The sequence below is a fragment of the Naumovozyma dairenensis genome, chromosome 3, assembly GCF_000227115.2.
Source record: "Naumovozyma dairenensis CBS 421 chromosome 3, complete genome".
NCBI classification, from domain to species: domain Eukaryota; kingdom Fungi; phylum Ascomycota; class Saccharomycetes; order Saccharomycetales; family Saccharomycetaceae; genus Naumovozyma; species Naumovozyma dairenensis.
In genome coordinates, this window is record NC_016481.1 from 75,272 (window position 1) to 95,349 (window position 20,078).

The 20,078-nt window shown below is 35.1% G+C and overlaps 10 protein-coding genes and 2 non-coding genes across 12 annotated transcripts; 5 read left to right on the top strand and 7 right to left on the bottom strand.

The window, feature by feature from the left end:
* Positions 1–76: 76 nt before the first annotated feature.
* MUD2 (Mud2p) lies at positions 77–1,813 on the top strand (the record flags this gene model as incomplete). Its single annotated transcript, XM_003668899.1, has 1 exon — positions 77–1,813. The coding sequence occupies one exon, from the start codon at positions 77–79 to the stop codon at positions 1,811–1,813; it is 1,737 nt and encodes a 578-aa protein (XP_003668947.1).
* Positions 1,814–2,170: 357 nt separating this feature from the next.
* Positions 2,171–3,658, top strand: AAN1 (Aan1p; the record flags this gene model as incomplete). Its single annotated transcript, XM_003668900.1, has 1 exon — positions 2,171–3,658. One exon carries the CDS (start codon positions 2,171–2,173, stop codon positions 3,656–3,658), a length of 1,488 nt encoding a protein of 495 aa, XP_003668948.1.
* Positions 3,659–3,893: 235 nt separating this feature from the next.
* Positions 3,894–5,075, bottom strand: PSG1 (Psg1p; the record flags this gene model as incomplete). Its single annotated transcript, XM_003668901.1, has 1 exon — positions 3,894–5,075. The coding sequence occupies one exon, from the start codon at positions 5,073–5,075 to the stop codon at positions 3,894–3,896; it is 1,182 nt and encodes a 393-aa protein (XP_003668949.1).
* A 384-nt stretch (positions 5,076–5,459) lies between these two features.
* Positions 5,460–5,831, top strand: SEN15 (Sen15p; the record flags this gene model as incomplete). The annotated part of the gene is made up of 1 exon (XM_003668902.1): positions 5,460–5,831. The coding sequence occupies one exon, from the start codon at positions 5,460–5,462 to the stop codon at positions 5,829–5,831; it is 372 nt and encodes a 123-aa protein (XP_003668950.1).
* Positions 5,832–6,314: 483 nt separating this feature from the next.
* DHR2 (RNA helicase) lies at positions 6,315–8,537 on the bottom strand (the record flags this gene model as incomplete). Its single annotated transcript, XM_003668903.1, has 1 exon — positions 6,315–8,537. One exon carries the CDS (start codon positions 8,535–8,537, stop codon positions 6,315–6,317), a length of 2,223 nt encoding a protein of 740 aa, XP_003668951.1.
* A 693-nt stretch (positions 8,538–9,230) lies between these two features.
* On the bottom strand, positions 9,231–11,027 carry SMY1 (Smy1p; the record flags this gene model as incomplete). The annotated part of the gene is made up of 1 exon (XM_003668904.1): positions 9,231–11,027. One exon carries the CDS (start codon positions 11,025–11,027, stop codon positions 9,231–9,233), a length of 1,797 nt encoding a protein of 598 aa, XP_003668952.1.
* A 534-nt stretch (positions 11,028–11,561) lies between these two features.
* On the bottom strand, positions 11,562–12,740 carry VMA5 (H(+)-transporting V1 sector ATPase subunit C; the record flags this gene model as incomplete). Its single annotated transcript, XM_003668905.1, has 1 exon — positions 11,562–12,740. The coding sequence occupies one exon, from the start codon at positions 12,738–12,740 to the stop codon at positions 11,562–11,564; it is 1,179 nt and encodes a 392-aa protein (XP_003668953.1).
* Positions 12,741–13,095: 355 nt separating this feature from the next.
* Positions 13,096–16,362, top strand: NUP100 (FG-nucleoporin NUP100; the record flags this gene model as incomplete). Its single annotated transcript, XM_003668906.1, has 1 exon — positions 13,096–16,362. One exon carries the CDS (start codon positions 13,096–13,098, stop codon positions 16,360–16,362), a length of 3,267 nt encoding a protein of 1,088 aa, XP_003668954.1.
* Positions 16,363–17,189: 827 nt separating this feature from the next.
* NDAI0Ctrna1H lies at positions 17,190–17,261 on the bottom strand. Its single transcript has one exon. It is a non-coding gene; the product is annotated as a tRNA-His (tRNA).
* A 617-nt stretch (positions 17,262–17,878) lies between these two features.
* Positions 17,879–18,457, bottom strand: NDAI0C00510 (uncharacterized protein; the record flags this gene model as incomplete). The annotated part of the gene is made up of 1 exon (XM_003668907.1): positions 17,879–18,457. The coding sequence occupies one exon, from the start codon at positions 18,455–18,457 to the stop codon at positions 17,879–17,881; it is 579 nt and encodes a 192-aa protein (XP_003668955.1).
* A 301-nt stretch (positions 18,458–18,758) lies between these two features.
* Positions 18,759–18,814, bottom strand: NDAI0Ctrna1F. Its single transcript is given in 2 exon segments — positions 18,759–18,795; positions 18,759–18,814. It is a non-coding gene; the product is annotated as a tRNA-Phe (tRNA).
* Positions 18,815–19,168: 354 nt separating this feature from the next.
* YNK1 (nucleoside diphosphate kinase) lies at positions 19,169–19,627 on the top strand (the record flags this gene model as incomplete). Its single annotated transcript, XM_003668908.1, has 1 exon — positions 19,169–19,627. One exon carries the CDS (start codon positions 19,169–19,171, stop codon positions 19,625–19,627), a length of 459 nt encoding a protein of 152 aa, XP_003668956.1.
* Positions 19,628–20,078: the final 451 nt, after the last annotated feature.

The following is a 20,078-nucleotide window of genomic DNA, read 5'->3' on the forward strand; positions in this document are numbered from 1 at the left end:
TCTAGTTTTTAGAGAAAATAAAGCAGTAAGTAGTTCTGCGAAAAAGCATTGTTCAAAAAAGTAAAGATTGGAAACGATGAGTTCTGGTAATGAACATACTCTAGAAGAGTTAAGATCCAAGATTATCGCGTCTATGGGGAAAAAAGAGAATCCACCAGCAGTCATTAAAGGTGGGAATGATGACCGCTTGAAAAGGAAAAGAGATGAGGGCTCAAATGGTTCTGGTCCAAGAGGGAAACATGATATACCATTAGGCCCAAGGGGAGTGAAAGCTCCTTCTCCTGTCAATAGAAATATGCATCAGTCTTTGAGAAATAATGCAGCAGGGTATCCTAAAGGAACACAGGAAAGACTATCAGTTGCTGGTAACCAAGTACAAAATAGGAATGGGATCTATGATCGTCAAGAGAGAATGAAGGACGATAAGGGTGATGATGATAGAGGATTTGCTAATGGAAGTTACCAAGCCGATGGGAGAAGAAGAGTGAGATATACGAAAAGGACCCCACCACAACAACCACAACCACAGCAGCATCAAAATACAAGACCGGGGGCATCAAGAGACCGTAATGAAAATAGAAGGTACAGAAGAAATGATCAAATGGATACAGTAAGACCAAGAAATGATTACCACAAAGGTACTTGGAATAGCAACAACAGTAACGGCAGAAATAACTATAAAAATAGTCATAATACTTATAATAACAACGGCAATAAGAATAAAGAAACTATCCCAAATATCTCGAGAATCCCTGTACAGAATTCCTTTATGGCCCCTACAATCTACCCCAATATTACAAAATCAAGATCAAGTTGTATAATCATTGTGTCATCATTGAAAAATGCATCAAATGATGAATCTGAAGTGGGCCATACGAGAATTTTGTTAAAGAATTCGGTGGAAACATTTTTGAAAGGTTTGAAATTAGAACAAGATGAATTGAAGAACTTCACCATTGGGCCTGTCGATGAAGACTATTGTGTATTTGAATTTAAATCGGCGAAAACTACCACTATGGTATTGAGTTGTCGTTCATACTTTAATAAGAAACTGGGACTTTCTAATGCGACTTGGGAAAGACCTAACGATTACATTGAGCCATTTGATAATTTAGAAAAATTATGTGGTGGAAACGTTCTCACAATTGAAGGATTAGACGATGTCAAAATACTTGACCTTGAAAGTAAGATTAAGGAATTACTTCAGCCATACGGAATAGTAACCAATTGTTCAATGTTCCCATTGATGTATAAAGAGGAAACACGGGACCAACAATCTGTTTCCCAAAATGAGGAACCAAGAAATGAGACGGAAGGAGAATTCACCGGTTGTGTTATCCTATTGTTTGAAGAGAACATAGACGATAAGTTAGAGCCGTTCAAGACTTCAATGAAATATATGAGACCCAATAACGGTCGTCTAAGTCAAATGACATCTGCCTTTACTTTTTTCAATTTACCTCACATGGCTGTCGAAAATAAACATCCTGAATCTTCCATTCTACTATTGATGAATTGTGTTGATCCCTTGGATTTGAAAGTGCCAGAGTTTGCTCAAGAAATTGAAGAAACTTTGCGATATACTGTTGACGAAGTGAACGATATCAAGATCATTAAACCTAATATCGATTATAGGTTGAATTTTGAATGCATCGATCAAGGAGTGGGTAACATCTATTTAAGATTTACTACTGTGGATGCAGCTAAGAAGGCGATGGAGAAATTAAGTGGCACCCAATTTAATGATCGATCCATTTTATGTAGTTATGTTGACGAAGATGACTACAAAAGAACCGGTGTACTTCGAATCTAGGGAAAAGTCCGTATTGACCATCATAATTTAGCGCATATATAATAGAAAAGAATAGAATAGAATAGAATATAATAGCTTCTTCACCAATTTTGTATCTGACAGTTTGACGATAATTAATTAATTTGTTAGTTTGTTAGTTTGTTATACTCTTCAGCGGTAAACAATTCGTATAAAACGACGCAACATTTTTTCAAAAAGGACAAAACGACGGAAGCTCATCGATCAAATGGAATATATTTCATTTAGATGTAGATTACTATAAATCTGACAAGAATCTCACTTTAATAACTTCACAAAGAAGCTTACAACAAGGTGAAGCTACCAATTAGAATTGATCAATTCGATTTACATGCAATAATGGCAAACTCAAAGGAAAAACTTCGAATTATCGAGGCGCATGAGCGCTCACCTGTTGAGGGGAAAGGACCGGTGCAAGATGGGAAGAATACCAAAAGCAATGCTAAGAGTAAGGACAAAAAAAAGTATGAACAGAATGAGAGAAGATCAAGAAGGTGTAGGAAAAGACCCTTGTTTAATTTCCAGAAAGATATGCAACTTAAAGGTACTTATTACGATGTTATTACTTCTGTTAAATATATTAACGAGAAGTATGGCTTGAGAGAAAGTTATTATGTTGAAAAATTCATCAAGTGCATTCATAGGAAAATTAATCATGACGTGAGTAGGATTTCTGATCATTACGTCAACTCTTTAAGTCCATGGGTTAAAGTCAAATTTTTTTTCTTGCTGGTGACTTTATGTGAGAGAGGTGGTCCGGAGTATTGGTTTGACAAGAGTGATGAAAGTAAAGAGCCTGCCAAAGATCCATCGTCGACGAATGTTAGTACCCTGGATTCAGGTAATAGTACTGCTGTGGAAGAACCAGCGATTTCCTCGAAAAACAGTGATACTTCTAACGGAATCGCCAAGGAATCTTCTTCAACAAATGAAGATTTTATTTCCATTTTGAAAAATTCCATTTCTCCTGAATTCACTTTAAGTGAATTAATCATGAAACAAAACATTAACCCTGATTATAATGAGAGTACACATGATGAAAATTATCTTTATTCATCTACTTGGGCAAATTTCATGGAGGGATTAATTAATCATTACTTAGAAAAAGTCATTATCCCATCCTCTGAATTAAAAGTTTGCCAACAATTATACAAACCTATGATGAAAATTATTTCATTGTACAATGAATATAATGAATTGATGGAAAAAAGTGAACGAAATGGGTTCTTATCAACTCCTAAGGAGACAAATAGTGAAAGTACACCAACAACCACCAACGATGGGGAAGAATGTGATACTGCCAGCAAGAAGGATTCTCTTGATGAAAATGAAGATGTCATAACACAAGAAAGATTGGATAGAGCTCAAAAGTTATTATGGCAAGCTCGAGAAGATATTCCAAAGACGATAAGTAAAGAATTGACTATGTTGTCTGAAATGTATCAAACTTTATCAGCAGATGAACAAGATTATGAATTAGATGAATTCGTATGTTGCGCTGAAGAATATATTGAAACTGAATATGTACCATGTCTGATTAATGTTTTGTTTGCGAATTGTGGAACTGTAAATTTTTGGAAAATTATGCTAGTCTTGGAACCATTTTTTTATTATATCGAAGATTTAGGAGAAGAAGATGATGATGATGAAATTGGTACGGAAGAACCATTCGATATTACTGGCTCGACAGTTATCACTCATAATGATACAGATGCTAATCTTACGGGAGCTAAAATTGATAACAGTAAACGAGTCTTTAGCCCTGATCCAAGAGTCATGACGCTAGAGAAAATCTGCAAAGTTGCTGCTAAACAAAAATGGATTTAAAAAGTTTGTAAGACATTCAGCATCATGTTAAAAAATTAACTTAGATATTTGTGTACATGTAGAATATATAGCTCAATAAAATCATCGATAACCTTTAGAAAGTGAGAAAGTATAAACTCTTTTATTCGCTAGCCTATCAACAATTTAGGCACTGTAATATAATTAAACGTATCTCTAAAATTATAAATCTGTCACATTTTTCTTTGATCGTCCGTTAACACATTTCAGTTGTTACTTATTTCGTTTTTCTCTTATTATAACTTGGTAGTTCGTCATATCTATGATTTTTCATCTTCCTGAACTTCTTCATTTCAGAAACTTTACCAATAATACGATGTCTACTAGCCAAAGCCCTTTGAGTAACATCTGAGAAATCTCTATAACGTCCATTGAAATGTAAGAAGAAATAAATCGCCACACAAACAACAACGACAAGAGTTGGTATAGTCAATGCAACATAATACCATTTATCATCACTAATACCAGCATCGATCATAGCCCATTCTTCTTTCGTTGTCTTGGCCACTTTAGAACCTAATATCATATATAACAAGACACCACGTTCTAATGGATTAAATTCATCATCTGGAACATTGAAAGGTTGAACAGAGACAACAATTCTACGCTCATATTGTCCTTGTAACCAATCTTCATCAACTTCAATAGGATACATACCATCGACATTTTTGACCCATTCAGAGGAAAAAAATGTGGCTGGAATATCTCTTTTATGATAACCTTTATCACTGGCTTTTTCTTTCACATAAGATAAATGAACACGGACTTTATCAATAACAGTACCAGAATGTTCATCATCAAAAAATTGAGTAAACCATGAAACAAAATACGTTTTACCAACTTTCCATTGAGAATTTTCACGAGGTGTACAAAATGGTTCACTTGAAATATCCTTGGCTAAACCCTTGAAGAAATAACGCTCTGGTGTACATCTAATAACTGGATTCAGCGAGACATATGTATCATCTTCATCTAAATAAACTTCTTCTTCATAAACATCATTTGGGTCCATATTATGAGCTTTCAATTGTTCGTATGAATAAGTAACAACAGTTGCAGTCTTGAAATAAGTGGAATAATTAGGTCTGCCCTTCTTAGTACGACCATTTTTCACTTCTGGCTTAATGGTTTGAGGAGTACCATCTTTCTTCAACGAGACCCATGGTTCCAATGGATCAGGAGTTGGAAGCGGTTTCCCTGAGAATGTGACACCTGCAATGACTGTTGGTGTCACTATTTCCACTTGTGTATCATAGACGGTACGAAGCCATGGTTTGGCCTCTTCTGATGTGGTTTCCTTCTCATTAGGACGATGGACCTGTTTATAAGCTAAGGCTCCTTTCCCCAAGAGAGAGATGGAGAGGGAGCTAAGGAACAATGAACTTAATGTGAGTTTCATGCTTGTTTGTTTAGAAACGATCTGTTCCAAAAACGTGAGCGTATTAATCACTTTTTTCTTTGACGATAATTATCCAATAGAGGTAAGATAGTTATTGAGACTATATATAGCAAAAATAACTCAACAACGAAGCAATATTTCCTTCAGTTTCGAAGTCTCTTTGTTAGTAAAACTTGTAATGACACTGTTTTAAAAAACGGAACAATCAATATTTGAAATTTTTCATTTTATCCGAGTGAAATATCAACTTTCGATTTCGATGAGATGAGATGGGAAAAATAGAATATGTGTGCTTGGAAGAGAAAGTATAGTTCGAATGGGTAGTTTTAATATTAATATGATAGTACATTTTATTCAGGAGAAAATACTCATATCAAAATTAAGATGTCCGCTGTTTACAATAGATCAGAAATTGAAGAACTCGTGAGGAATAATTTGCTACAGTTCCACCTATGGACTGAAGTGACTGTCGCTACAGAGACTCTATCATGGAAAGAAAGTAACATAAGATTGTTAACTGGTAGACCGCCACATAAACTATCTAATGACGATGAGGACGTAATGACAGAATATGTCTTGCCTGTGGAAATGTCCCAATATAAAACAAGTTACTTGACTTTGGAGTTTTTGGACAAAATATTCGACAATTTATGCCCTGAAAACACCAAGAGGTTGACTTTAGCCATTATAAATGATGATGGTACCACGGTTTTCTATTTTGTATATAAAGGAATACACAAACCGAAGAAGAATTAAAACATACGTAAATATATCTTCAGTTCAACTATGGCCGATACTCTGGTCAAATGGTAAACGGTTATTGGCCGTTCTGATTTGTACGTATCCTAACAATGGTACATGCACGACAGAATCGAAATTTGAACAAGAACTTTGGCCCATGTCGTCCATACCATAATCATTCAAAGAATTGATTACAAAATGGAACTGAAACAAGCTCTTTGCTTGTGCTGTCTTATGCTACGTATACGGAGAACCCTCTGGGCGGTATTATTATTGGGTGCTTGAAATATGTGAAACAATTGTCAATATTCATAAAGCAAGGCAATAAATGATCTTTTCGCAAATATACTCGATAGGAAAACCTATTGTATGGATAAGCTTAGAATATAATAACTAATATTAAATTAAGACTGTTATAAACATTCTATAGTAATAATACATATTTTATGAATCGATAATATTTTCAGTTTCAATAGAAAAAATATTAAGATCATTCACTTATTCGCTAACCTTTTGTTTAGCTACTGCTGTTCCATTATTGACAACTTCCTGTAACCATGATAATTCGATTCTACTTACATTTCTTGCATATCCTTTCGTTGTGAAAACATATTCTGTGTACATAATCCCAGGGCAAGATTTGTTGGAAAATAACATCGAGGATGGATGGACACTGATCGTTTCCCCCGTTGACACCGTTCTGTAGGATCTATCTGGCATCCCAATAGCACAATTCTTGGTGAATCCAGTTAGAAAACATTTCAGTATTTTAGAAATTTCATCTTTATTTTCTCCAATTTTCGGTATTCCTTCTTCTGCAATAAATAGATCTTGATCGTTTTTTCCAAATAGACGTTTACAATACATCCTTAATTGTTCTCTTACTTTTATCACGTTTTTAAATCCACGATAAGAAATGCATAATTCTTTACACCAATCACGTCTTTCATCTGCGGAAGAGGAACTCTTATCTAACTCGTAAAAATAAACATTGAATAATTCTTTCAACATTATTAAATCACCATATCTTTTACCTCCGTTACAAATGGTTAAACGACGTTCATTAACTTCATCTCTCTCTTCTGGTTGAGGATTTAATAATAAATTCTCGACGCTCAAACAGGAAACAATATCGATAACTTCTGAAAGACAACCTGATTCGCTTGCTTTAATTAAAACACTACTTAGATGAGGTTGAATCGGTAATAATGCCATATTTTTACCACGTTCTGTAATCTTCCCAGAATCATCTAATGCAGCTAAAGTATATAATTCTTGTAATCCCATAATTAATGAATCTCTACCTGGATTTTCAAACCATGTCCAATTAACAATATCTTTAATTCCATATCTCTTCAACATTAATACGGGAGAAGTGACATCACTTCTTGCAATTTCCGGTTCTGTTTCAAAAGGCAATTTTTTATAGTCTGATTCACAATATAATCTATAGCATTTACCTTCACTTTCTCTACCAGCACGACCACTTCTTTGCATGGCACTTGCTTGAGAAATAGGGACTGTTAAAAGTGTTGCCAACCCCAATTGATGTCTCCAAACTTTAACTTTCCGTAGACCAGAATCTACAACAAATTTGACACCAGATATGGTAACAGAAGTTTCTGCGATATTGGTACTGAATACAACTTTTCTTTTAAAACCTTTCACAGGACTGAAAACCAAAGATTGTTGCGCAGGTGACAAAGCTGCATACAATGGATGCCCTATCATCAAAGGGACTTTAGTTTCTTTCGCTATCACTTCACTGACTTTATTTAAGATAGTCACTGCTTTATCGATTTCCTCTTGACCTGGTAAGAAACATAATATATCACCCATTTGTTCGCTTTGATTGATTTGCACACAACATCTAATAATACTATCGACGATATCATCTGAAGGAGCTTTCAAATAATATTGAGTCACACGAAACTTTCTTCCTTCCACGAACAATATAGGAGCATTATTAAAGAATTGACTAAATTTTTCCGCTTGTATAGTAGCAGACATGACGATAATTTTCAAATCAGGTCTTGGTCCTTGAATTAACGATTTCAAGAACCCTAAGATTAAATCAGTCAATACGGTTCTTTCATGAGCTTCATCAATAATAACGACGCTATACTCCTTCAAATTCCTATCCATCATCAATTCTCTTAATAACATACCATCAGTCAAATATTTCAATCTTGTCTTAGAATTCGTACAATTATCAAATCTAACAGAGTACCCGACAGTGGAACCAAGGTTACAACCGAATTCCTGAGCCACACGAGTAGCTAAATTAATTGCCGCAACACGACGAGGTTGCGTCACCGCTATGGACCCATGCTTCTTGTCTTTATAGAGGTCATCTAAGAGGAATTGTGGGATTTGAGTAGATTTACCTGACCCTGTTTCACCAATGAGGACGGTGACTGGGTTCGATCTTAAATGGTTCATTATTTCATCTTTGTTTTGATACACAGGTAATGTCTTTCTTGTTTTGAGGAGTGATTGAACTTTTAGTTTTAGTTGTTGTTTATTGTTTTGAATATGGTTTGTGGGACCGTCATACTCATCATCTTCTGCATTGTTGGTCTCAGTTTCTTCGAATCTTATGATTTTACGAGCAGTAGGATGCACAGTGGATCTTTTGAAAGGATGTGGTTTCTTAACTACGGATTTTGACTGTTTCTTCGTAGTCGTAACAATTTTATGTTTTGAACTCATCGAAACCATATTGCAGTAATCGTAGTTTCTGCCACAGATAATAAGTGATAAAACGAATGAATGCTTGGTACATCTTTCTTTGTGCTCTAACTATGTATAAACTTACAACTTCGAACCTTTTATGTACGTATTTTATTTTCTTTTCATCTCATCGCAAAATCTTTAAATTTTTCACTTTTGCCGCTGAAAGGCCTCACAACAGGGTAATGTTAAAAGTATAGACATCACGGAACAGACGAAAGAGACACCAAGCGACTGGTTGGCCTTGTTGTAAATAGATCATGGTGTATGAGCGTGTTGTTTATATCCATAAAAACGTGTATATACGTAGTCTATATAATGATATATATCTTGTCATATTTTGTAACATCTTGTGGGAAGAATATAGCCAATAACAACTTGAACTAGGACGATTTCCCTGGGACAATTGTACTATCTGACACAACTCTAATAGAATGTAAATTAAACCCTCGTTTCAATGTACGAGATGAATGTGAATCAGGTGATGATAAAACAGTGTTGGAACTTGAAGCGACTTTCTTCGCTGGCCATATTGTTGATAATGACGATGCTCCAGTAGAGTTATTAATGTTATAGTTATTTGGTGTTGTTGGCTCAGATTGTTCATTATATGCGCTTCTTCCTGTGCTTAAAGATGAAGAGCTTATTGAACCATTCCTCGACGAGTCTCCTACTCCTATGTTAGGTTGTATGATTGTAGATTCTGGTCGCGTCGAGGATTGTATTTTGTTTTTCAAATGCTCTATAATCTTTTATTGCCCTTTCTAAAATTACTATCCTTTCTGCTTTGGAATTTTTTAAATTTTCTGCTGATGCCAGTTCTCTTTTCAGTCTTTCTTCAGAGATGAGAAGCTCTTTACATTCCTTTTCTTGGTTTTGTAATTGTTCTAAAAGTTTAAGATTCATAGTTTCTAATGCATGTTGTTTTGAAGCGCTGTATTTTAAATCTTGCTTTAATTTAGAGTTAGTATTCTTTTCAGCCTCTATTTCTACTTGTAACTTTGCAACGTCTTCACATTTGTCCATTAATTTCTTCAATAGTTCATCATGTTCATTAGTTTCTGTTTTGGATTTTGGATTTTCAGATGTTGAGATATGTTCGAGTACTTGTTCTAATGATTCAATTTTCAATTTCAATTTCATAATTGTTTCCTTATCAGAACATGAAGACTCATCATTATAATTTTCCTCATGATGATCGGTCGCTACTGGTTCAAGCAATTTATTTTTCAAAGCAAGTTCAGATTGCAAATAATTAATCTTTGTTTGGCAATTCTCTTCTCTTAATTTGGAACTCTTTATAAATAATAACATTTGCTTCTGTAGATTAAGACCAAAGACATTCATTATTAATGGATTTTTAATAGATTTCAATCCCATGGCAAATTTTAACATTTCTATTAGTTCTTCATGTTGTATTATGGATGGAGATGGGAATGGTATTATGAATGTTGTCTTACTGTTACCACCAATGTAATCTTGTAGTATTTTATTTAATGCAGAATCTTTATAAAGAGATGAAGTATATGGTAAAGATTTTGGATCAGATAATGTAGTAATTAAATTTTGAAAGGATGACATTAGTGTGTTGAGTTTTTTCATTTCATCGTTAGTTAATTGTATATCTTTTTTCGTAAATTTATCTATTCCGTATAAATCAATGAAACTTAATGTGGATAATTTATAAAGTTGATCCTTCGGATTAACTTGTTCCAAATGAATTTTGGATATTATTATAGAATTTGATCTTTTCTCTTTGGCAGTCCCCGCATTTATTATAGCACTAGATCTTTGACAACCAATTTTAAACCATTTTTGTAAATCGTCAAGGGAAGCTATTTGAATATGAGACAGATTTTTGACATGTTTATCACCTTTAATTCCATTCTCTATTATATCATGTTGATGAACTTTCAAACTTTTCAGTATAGGATTATCCTTTGTGTACTCGTTTGATAGAAGATCGTAGATTTTTTCAGAAGAGAAAATTTCCATCATTGATAGGCTAAAGTTAAACGTCAATATATTGTTTCCTTCCCTAGTATTATTATTGTTATTATCAGCAGTAAGACTTTGGACCTTTTTGAATAGTTGCTCGAATAATAGACGAATCAAACCATCTTTTTCATTAAACAGCGTGTCAGATTTCCCTGAATTTGATTTCCCATAAGTTATAAAAGATTGATTATACCCATCAAATAGATCCTTTATTGTGCTTACAGTCAGCATTTCATTTTGTTCTGAGTTTGTAGGGAATATGTTATCAAACTTGAAATCTTGTGAATCTAATTTTAACGTGTTCTTATCATTTGAATCACAAATGAATGCATCTTGCTGGTTTGCCTTTAAACTTGATAGATTCAAAACTACTCGTATCGGCTCAGTCTCTTTGTATTGTTGGAAAGGAGAATCGTTTGGTGTATTCAAAGTAATAGTGGTTGGCTTTGTTGCCTTGGGAGCGGTCAAGTTCCAATACATCTTTATGTGATCCCTGAGGCTGGAAAGTAGACTATGGTATCCGAATATGAGCAAATAAATATGAAAGTTGTTTTCGATAACAGTTAACTGAGCAGCTTACTCTTACACAAACTCCTAGTTATATCTTCTTTGTCGGTACCCTGTCTTTTGTACCCTTCAAAGTTTAAATTTACTTACCGCCTGTTGAACGTGTACGTACCTTTAAAATATATATATATATATCTATATATAATATGAACATAGTAAAAATTTCAACTTTTTGCTCCTGCCGCCATGGTAGTTTTTAACCCATTAGAACAAAGAAAACTACTTAAATAAACGGTAGACACGACTGCAAGGAGAATGAGAGATGATCTTTTAAGGGTCATTGAATAAGTATTGAAATTCAAATCATGTTTGATTATTCAACTATAAAGTAGGTAAATATATATATATGTCTATTTTTTTTTTTTCGCTATTTTGTTTTGTTATTGATTATGAAAAATGTATATATATAGATAATATGATAACTCCTGCGTTACGTACATTAGGGGACTAAAGAGTAATAGTGTATAGCACAAATGGTTCATAATCAGTATCAATCAATGTTGAATATTGATTCAACGAAGTATCCTTGCTATTAATTTTACCCTTCTTGTCCTTCACAAAGGCATTCCCACCGAGGAAGCCAAAGGCTTCAATCAATTCCTTCTTACATTTCTCCAAATTCTTTGGAGGTACAGCCACAATCTTAGTGTTGAAATGTGGTGGTAATCCATAACGTAACACGGATTCTACATATACTCGCAATGTCTTAATATGGAACCAATTAATAAACACATCGACATATGCAGTCTTTGCTAATCTAACTAATTGAACACGTAATGATTGTTCTAAACTAGCAGCAGAATCATGTTCCTTTTTCAATTGATCAATCAATTCTTCAGAATAATTGAATTCTCTTGGAATGAATTTTTTTTCTCTAGCAACATTAACAAACTCTTGGGCGTTCTTCTTGAAAAGATGTACATTATAAAGAATATATTCTGAATCAGTGGCGATAATCCCAGCTGAACCTGGAACAACATTATCAGTCATTCTTTCATAAGATTTTTCAAAATCTGATTTCAAATTTTTAGGGACAGCGATGAGAACTGTAGTTAAATGATCTGAGTTCAAAACGAAATCCTCTGGTTTAACAATATCATGTAAGGATCTGACTGACAGATCACCAGTTTTCTTTCTTTCCGCTGCAGCTAAATTAGTCTTTGCGTTGTTATAATTAGTGAAAGTGGCTCTTACATCAGTGTCCAATTGAGCAGATTCATTTGAAATTAAATCAATCAATTCTTTAATGGATTTATCTAGTTTAAATTTTCTTACTTGCCATTGGAAATTCTCCAAATATTGTGGTACGGGGACATTATTTATTGGTAAAGTCCTGTACGCGTTGGAACTAGATTCGTTTAACCCATTGAGAATTTCAATAATCTTAGATAATGAGGTTTCAATTTGAGTATCTATTTTTTTCAACTCTTCAGAATCAACGATGAGACTATCTAGAGATCCCACTTTGAATTCTGGGACATTGAAATTGGACACCAGAGCTTTACCGTTGAGTAAATTTTGTTGCAACCAACTATCAGTGTCTAAATCTGGAGTAGTGACAGGTTTAACATTTAAAGGAAGGGATAGTAGGATAAACTCGCTTGTGGAGTATAAAGTGGATGCCATTATTTTTTGATCTAATATTGCAGGCTACCTTAACCACTTATACAATTTCCTAACACCAATCCAGTTGCAATAACCATGTAACGATGTAATTGATTTATCTTATTCATTGTTTTGTACAGCCAAAAACGAATAAATTTACAACCTTGAAATTCCATCGCGCAATACGAGGGACGTTTTCCATGTTTTTTGTCAACTACAATTTTATGCCAACTACAAATAACAATTACAAGATCAAGAGGAACAGTTACGAATAAAGAAGACAGGCTCATCTACGCCCTGCATAGAGCTTGCATTTAATCTTATATTACATCGCATTTAGAAAAAACTCATCAGTCTCTGAAATTTTCTATCAACTATGTTCGGTTCAAATCGCTCAATGTTTGGCGGTGGTACAAATACATCTCAACCATTTGGTTCAACAGCCTCCACTACTACACCTGCATTCGGTGGATTAGGAAACAATTCCAACCCCCAATCTAATGCTCAATCTGGATTCGGTGGGTTTGGTAACACTAGTAACTCAAATACCGGGATGTTCGGTAACACCAATGCCAATACGCAAACAAACAGCGCTGGTGGTGGATTATTTGGTCAACCTGTAGCAAATACAGCTAACTCTCCCTTTGGTTCCTTATCAAACAATACCAATACTACTAATACTAATGCATTCGGTAGTGGCGCTGGTACAGCATCTAATAATGCATTTGGTGCCAATACTTCCACAGCATCTCCCTTCGGAATGAATAAACCAACAGTAGGTGGAGGTTTGTTTGGTCAATCAAATAATACTCAAAACTCAATGTTCGGTCAACAACAACAACAACAACAACCGGGGCAGACAAATGCTTTCGGGCAACCTAAACCTATGACTAATGCGTTCGGATCTGCTTCAAATTCAGCAGGAAGTGCTACTGGTTCCACTGGTTTGTTCGGTGGAGCTTTAAATACAAATGCTGGAGGAGGAGGAGGAGGTTTGTTTGGTCAAAATAATAATGCTAACCGTGTGGGTACCGGTGCAGGTATGTTTGGTCAAAATCAACAAACAGCGGGAGGACTCTTTGGTCAAAATCAACGAAATAATCAACAGCAACAGCAAGGAGCAACAGGAGGAGGATTGTTTGGTCAATCAAATGCAACTAATACAGGTATGGGGATGTTTGGAAACCAACAAAACAATCAACAACAGCAAGGAAGAGGAGGGATGTTCGGTCAAGCAAATACTCAACAACAAAGCGGAGGCATGTTTGGTCAATCCGCAAATAATTCGAACCAACTTGGCGGAGGCTTATTTGGAAATCGACAACCACAGCAACAGCAACAAGGTACAGGTTTATTTGGTCAACAACAACAACAACCGCAACAAAATACTGCCTCAGGAGGATTGTTTGGCAGTAAACCAACAAATACAGGTCTTTTTGGACAAAATAACATGCAACAACAACAACAGCAACCATTTGGTGCAGCTGCAAATCAACAATCAACTGGACTATTCGGTTCAAATACCAACACTCAAACATCAGGCGGCGGTTTATTTGGTAATGCAAACCAACAACAACAAGCACCTGGTGTATTCGGACAAGCAAACAATACTGGAATGGGTGGTACAACATCTGGTGGTTTATTTGGTGCTAAACCTAATGCAACACCAACGGGTTTATTTGGGCAATCCAATAATACTAATACATTAGGCGGAATGGGTTCTACAGGTGGTGGTTTGTTTGGTCAACAACAACAACAGCAACCACAAACACAACAGCAAGGAACACTTGGCGGGGGGTTATTTGGTAATAAACCTACTTCACAACCATCTACAGGTGGTTTATTTGGTCAAGCAAACACTAATCAACAACCTTCTCAATTTGGTCAAAATACCGTTACAACAGGCGGCGGTTTATTCGGTCAACAACCACAGACAGGTACAACAGGTGGTGGTGGTCTATTTGGTGCAAATACTAATACAAATACTACTCAATTAGGCGGTGGAATGGGACAAGGGGCTACCCCAAATAACACCACAGGTGGCGGCTTATTTGGTGCCACTAATAATGCAAACACAGGTGGTATACTTGGCGGTAATACAGCAAACAATGCAACTGGTGGATTATTTGGAAATAATAAACCGACCTTAGGTGGTGCTACGAACACAACTAGTACCGGTGGATTATTTGGCAATAAAGCTGCTTTAGGTAGTACCACAACAACAGCAGGTCAAAGTGGTAGTCTGTTTGGAGCAGCAAAACCTGTTGCTACTGCTCCTACTGGAAATTTAGGTGGTCTCTTTGGTAGTAAGCCAGCTACTACTGGTTTGAGCAACACGAATGCACCTCCTTCAACTGCCACAAGTACAACAACTTCAAGTCTAGGAACAGGGTTGTTTGGAGCAAAGCCTACGACTGCCCAAGGTTTACAATTGAATGCACCACAAGCACAAACACAAGGTCAAGGCCAAGGGCAACTACAGGAGCAACCCCCAGTTGATAATAATTTATTTAAAACTGTTAATCTTCCAAGTTCAATAACTAATTCTACTAATCCAACGACCGGTAAAGTCAACGCGGAAGTGAAAAGAAATGCAACATTATCAACTATGTATAGATCATCCCCAAAACCGCTATTCAGTACAAAGAAAATTAGAAATCATTCATTAAACAGATTTGCTGCTGCTCCTTCTCCTGCACCTTCACCTTTACTAAAGGAATCGTCATCGCCTCTTCCAGGAACAGTCGATAATGAAACAGCATTCTCAATATTCCAGGAGTTTCTTGGTTACCCAAATAGCAAGGAAAATAGCAATGATATTGGTGCTAAATCATCGCTTGCATTCCAACCAGATAAAGAATCTCTAAAGCATTTGATTTTAAATTCAAGAAGGACAGCAAAAATGGAAGGTGTATCATCACAAACTAAAAACGTTAAACTTGCTGAACCTTCTTCTACGTATGATACATCGAAAAGTAATGATTCAAAACAAAACTCTGATAATAACTTAGCTGTAAATGATCCTCGAGGAATCGATAAGGAGCCAAAGAAAACTCCAATAAGTATATTTGACCCAAAAAGCAGCTCTTCCGTATCTAATGATGGGAAAGTACCTTTACCATCTCCTTCCACTTCATTATCTCCTGAATCATCATTGGCAGTTCAAACAATAAAAAAGCCAAAGGATGATATTTCATTCCTTGGAAATGGGTACTATATTTCCCCATCTATTGACAGTTTGAAATCGAAAACTTTAGTTCAATTACGTACAGTGTCAAATTTAAAAGTTGGTCATGAGGTATTTGGTAAAGTCGAATTTTTGAAACCGGTTGATTTATCTAATATATTGATTGATTCCATATGTGGTAAACTAGTTCAATTTGAACCAAGAAGTTGTTTCATTAGTAAACCAACATCTCAACGAGTTGCTAAGGGTGAAGGGATGAACGTTCCAGCAAGAATAACTATATACAATTGTTTCCCTGTTGATAAATCCACAAGGAAGCCAATAAAAGACATAAATCATCCACTTGTTAAGAGACATATCATGAGTATGAAGAAAAATAATGGTACAAAATTTGAAAGCTATGATCCATTAGTTGGGACTTATGTTTTCGTCTGTGAAGCTCCAATTGAAGACTAGAACTGTATAAAAATTTGTCATTACCTATAGATATTTGTATTATATAATTTGGCTACACTCTATTATTGCGCTGCATATCTGTTTTTCCCTAATGAACCTCGCCACAGTTTTAAACATAGAGGTCTTTTTTCATTATCTATGTTACGTTTGTCAGCATTGATATATTAAGTGAAGGACCAGTCTAAAGGAAAGAATTATTAGACACACTAAAATAACCGTTAGACGAAGGTAACTCGAAGATACGGAATCTCTTTTTTTCAAACAGTTTTTAGTGATTACTCGATTTTTGTTTATTTTTCTGTTCTCTTATTTAAGTTCTTTCCTATTTCAAAAGTTCAAAAGATTTACAGATTCAAGTCCAATAATAAACAAAAAATGAAAAAAGTAAAGAAAACTAATGTTAGATGTTGATAAGCTATTGCGATCCAAGATGTATACTAAATCAGGCCGTTTAACACATTGTGATGAGCTATTAAATTCCATGAGGATATAAACGAGAAAATTTTCTTCCATATACGTTTTACATAATCATATATCTCTGTCACCCATAAGAAACGGGGGAGCAGGGTATCCCAAAGGGACATGTCCGAAATAAATACCAACTCCAATACTGTGGTACTGTTTCTACAGTTCTTTTATCAACATAATTCATATATGTTTTTTACCACCAACAATGATACCGCTTCATACATGTAAAGCAATCTAGAAGAGCTAAAGCTAAAAGGGCAAAAATGGGTTGGATTACCTTGGATAGCTAGAGGAGAGCAATCCATAACACAGCTATTTAATCGGTTTAGCCTTTCAGAATCAAAACATAAAAAAAAAAATGCCATCTCCTAGAATCGAACCAGGGTTTCATCGGCCACAACAATGTGTACTAACCACTATACTAAGATGGCAAATTTCTGGATTTTGTGGTGAAAAGAGCTGTTGAGGTTCGACTAGAAAACCCGTGTTTCTATCACGGATATCTACCTAACTACAATATGTGGACTGAAGTTTCATACGTAAATTTTCTAGAACTATATCAATAATATGATACTTTAGGATCATATGGTCTATCAATATGTGTATCTGTAGGGGTACTAATCTTCGCCAGGGAGGACACGTTAGGGAAATCGTCACGTAGGTTCTGTTTCCTTAATTTATGTACAAACTTCCAAGTGGTCCTATAAAAAGTTAAAATCTTAATTACCTTTTAAAAACGTCTTTTTATTTTATGTTCATTTTCATGTTATGAAATTGACATCATGTAGACAATATACGATACGTTATAAATACAAATAGTGGGATGTTCGATGAAACTTCAATTTCAGCTTCATCACGAAATATGTATAAAAGAGTTTTTTTTATACGCAAAACGGATCATTTGTGTACTTCAGTAAAGGCCCCCAAGAGGTAGCTATTTGAAGCAGAAAAATATATTTGTAGATCAGGACTAGTATGAATAGAATACGGAATTGTCTTTGAGGAAAGGGTTCTGTTATTTAGGAATGCAGATCTATCATTAAACATTTCAGAACGGTGGCTGTTGGTGATGTTGTTGACTTTCTTGGTAATATCGATATGTATTCTGATTATTAACATCATTTGACCTATTATCGTGGAATTGTGGTTGTTGATTCGCTGGTACAGAATACGTTTCAGGATCCAAATGGGCTTGTGGAGCTTCATTCGAATATGTGACATTTGCGTCAGGATGTATATTATCTGTATCTGGCGATATTATTCCCGATCTTGTATCCATTCCATTCGTGCCTTCATTCTCTGGGTCTTCATCTTCCTCCTCCTCCTCTTCTTCATCTGGTACATTTAAACATGCTTGAATCAAGTTTCTACCTTCTTGTTGAGTAACTATTGGTTCAAATTTCGGTGTACTAAAAGTGTAAACCAATCCAGTTTCTGAAACGACTAATAATAGTACTTGGGTACCTGTCAATACAGATAATTCAAATGCTTTTTTCATTATACCATGTTTTCTCTTAGAGAAAGTGACATGACGTCTTGTTTTATTTTCAATGAACTTGATTTCAATCTTCCTTCTTTCCTTAGTGGATGGTTCTTCAATAGGAGTCTTTGAGTTTGTGTCAGACATTTCTTATTATTTTATTGCGGACACAATATAAGTGATATTTTGTAAATATTCTGTGAGATGGATATGAGAATAATCGAATATTTACTTTATTTCAAGAATTTTAATAATTACTGCTTATGGAAGTCCTTCCCTAAATGGATATATCTCATATAATATTTCCTCAACAGTCTTATATATAGAGAATATGGAAAAAAAAAGGCCAAACGCGGAAATAAAAATGTCTGCAACGGGAAAAAAATCTGAGAGAAAAAAAATTAAATTATCACGTGAAATCTGCAAAAATAAGTAAAAAAGAAAATAATGCGAATTGTGTGGATCGAACACACGACCTCCAGATTACTTTTCAACTGAAGTTTTCTTCAGTCTGGCGCTCTCCCAACTGAGCTAAATCCGCTTATTTTGATGGTTTTTTTTGTGCGTTTTGTGAGGGCGCTGCTAGAGGTGTTTTCACGGGAAAAAAATCAACAACAATGGCGGATTGCATTTTTATAAGTATTAATCTGATTTGCTAAGCAATTTTCGAGGAAAATTGGATATTCAATTTGACTTTACGTGCGTAGCTTCACGGAGTAACTCGTTATCCCTTTACTTACTTATTAACGTACCTCTCATGAGAGATTTTCAATCTATCCCTCCTCTTGAATAATTGATATCTTCATAACTAGTATAATAGGTAAATAGAATCAATCAAATAAATTAACACTTAAAATCATGTCTCAAACAGAAAGAACATTTATTGCCGTCAAACCAGATGGTGTCCAAAGAGGATTAGTTTCTCAAATCCTTTCCCGTTTTGAAAAACGAGGTTATAAACTAGTCGGTATTAAGATGCTCAATGCTAGTGAAGAATTATTAACTCAACATTATGCTGAGCATGTTGGTAAACCATTTTTCCCAAAGATGGTTTCATTCATGATGTCTGGTCCAATTGTCGCTACTGTTTGGGAAGGTAAAGATGTAGTTAAACAAGGTAGAACTATCTTGGGTGCTACTAATCCATTGAGTAGTGCTCCAGGTACCATTAGAGGTGATTTTGGAATTGATTTGGGTAGAAATGTTTGTCACGGTAGTGATTCTGTCGAGAGTGCTGAACGTGAAATCAATTTATGGTTTAAGAGTGAAGAACTAACTTCATGGGAATCTAACCAATCTAAGTGGATTTATGAATAATTGGATACAATATTTTTAATGATCTGATAGATAAACTATACAAAAACTTAGATACAAATGAAGAATCATGATTTTTTGTCCCATCTATTATCAACGGAAGAATATGTAATGTGAATATATGTAACTGCGCAGTTTTTACCATATCAATATATAGTCTAACGTTATAAGGAGCTTTGCAGACCAAACGTTTACAGCCAAATCACTGCATTTTTGGACAGGTACGGTCATATCATGTCACTTGCCCACTTCTTTGTTGCCCTTGGGGGATATATACATGAGCTACTATTTCGGGAAAGGGTACATAGGATTATTTCACTTGACGTAAAACGTTGGCGGCGCTACATGACACTATGTCTAAAAATACATCCACACAACACAGTGCAAAAAAAATAAGAGTGTCACTCTATGCAACGATCATGGGGAAATGACCTTTTCTGTAATTAGGGATATA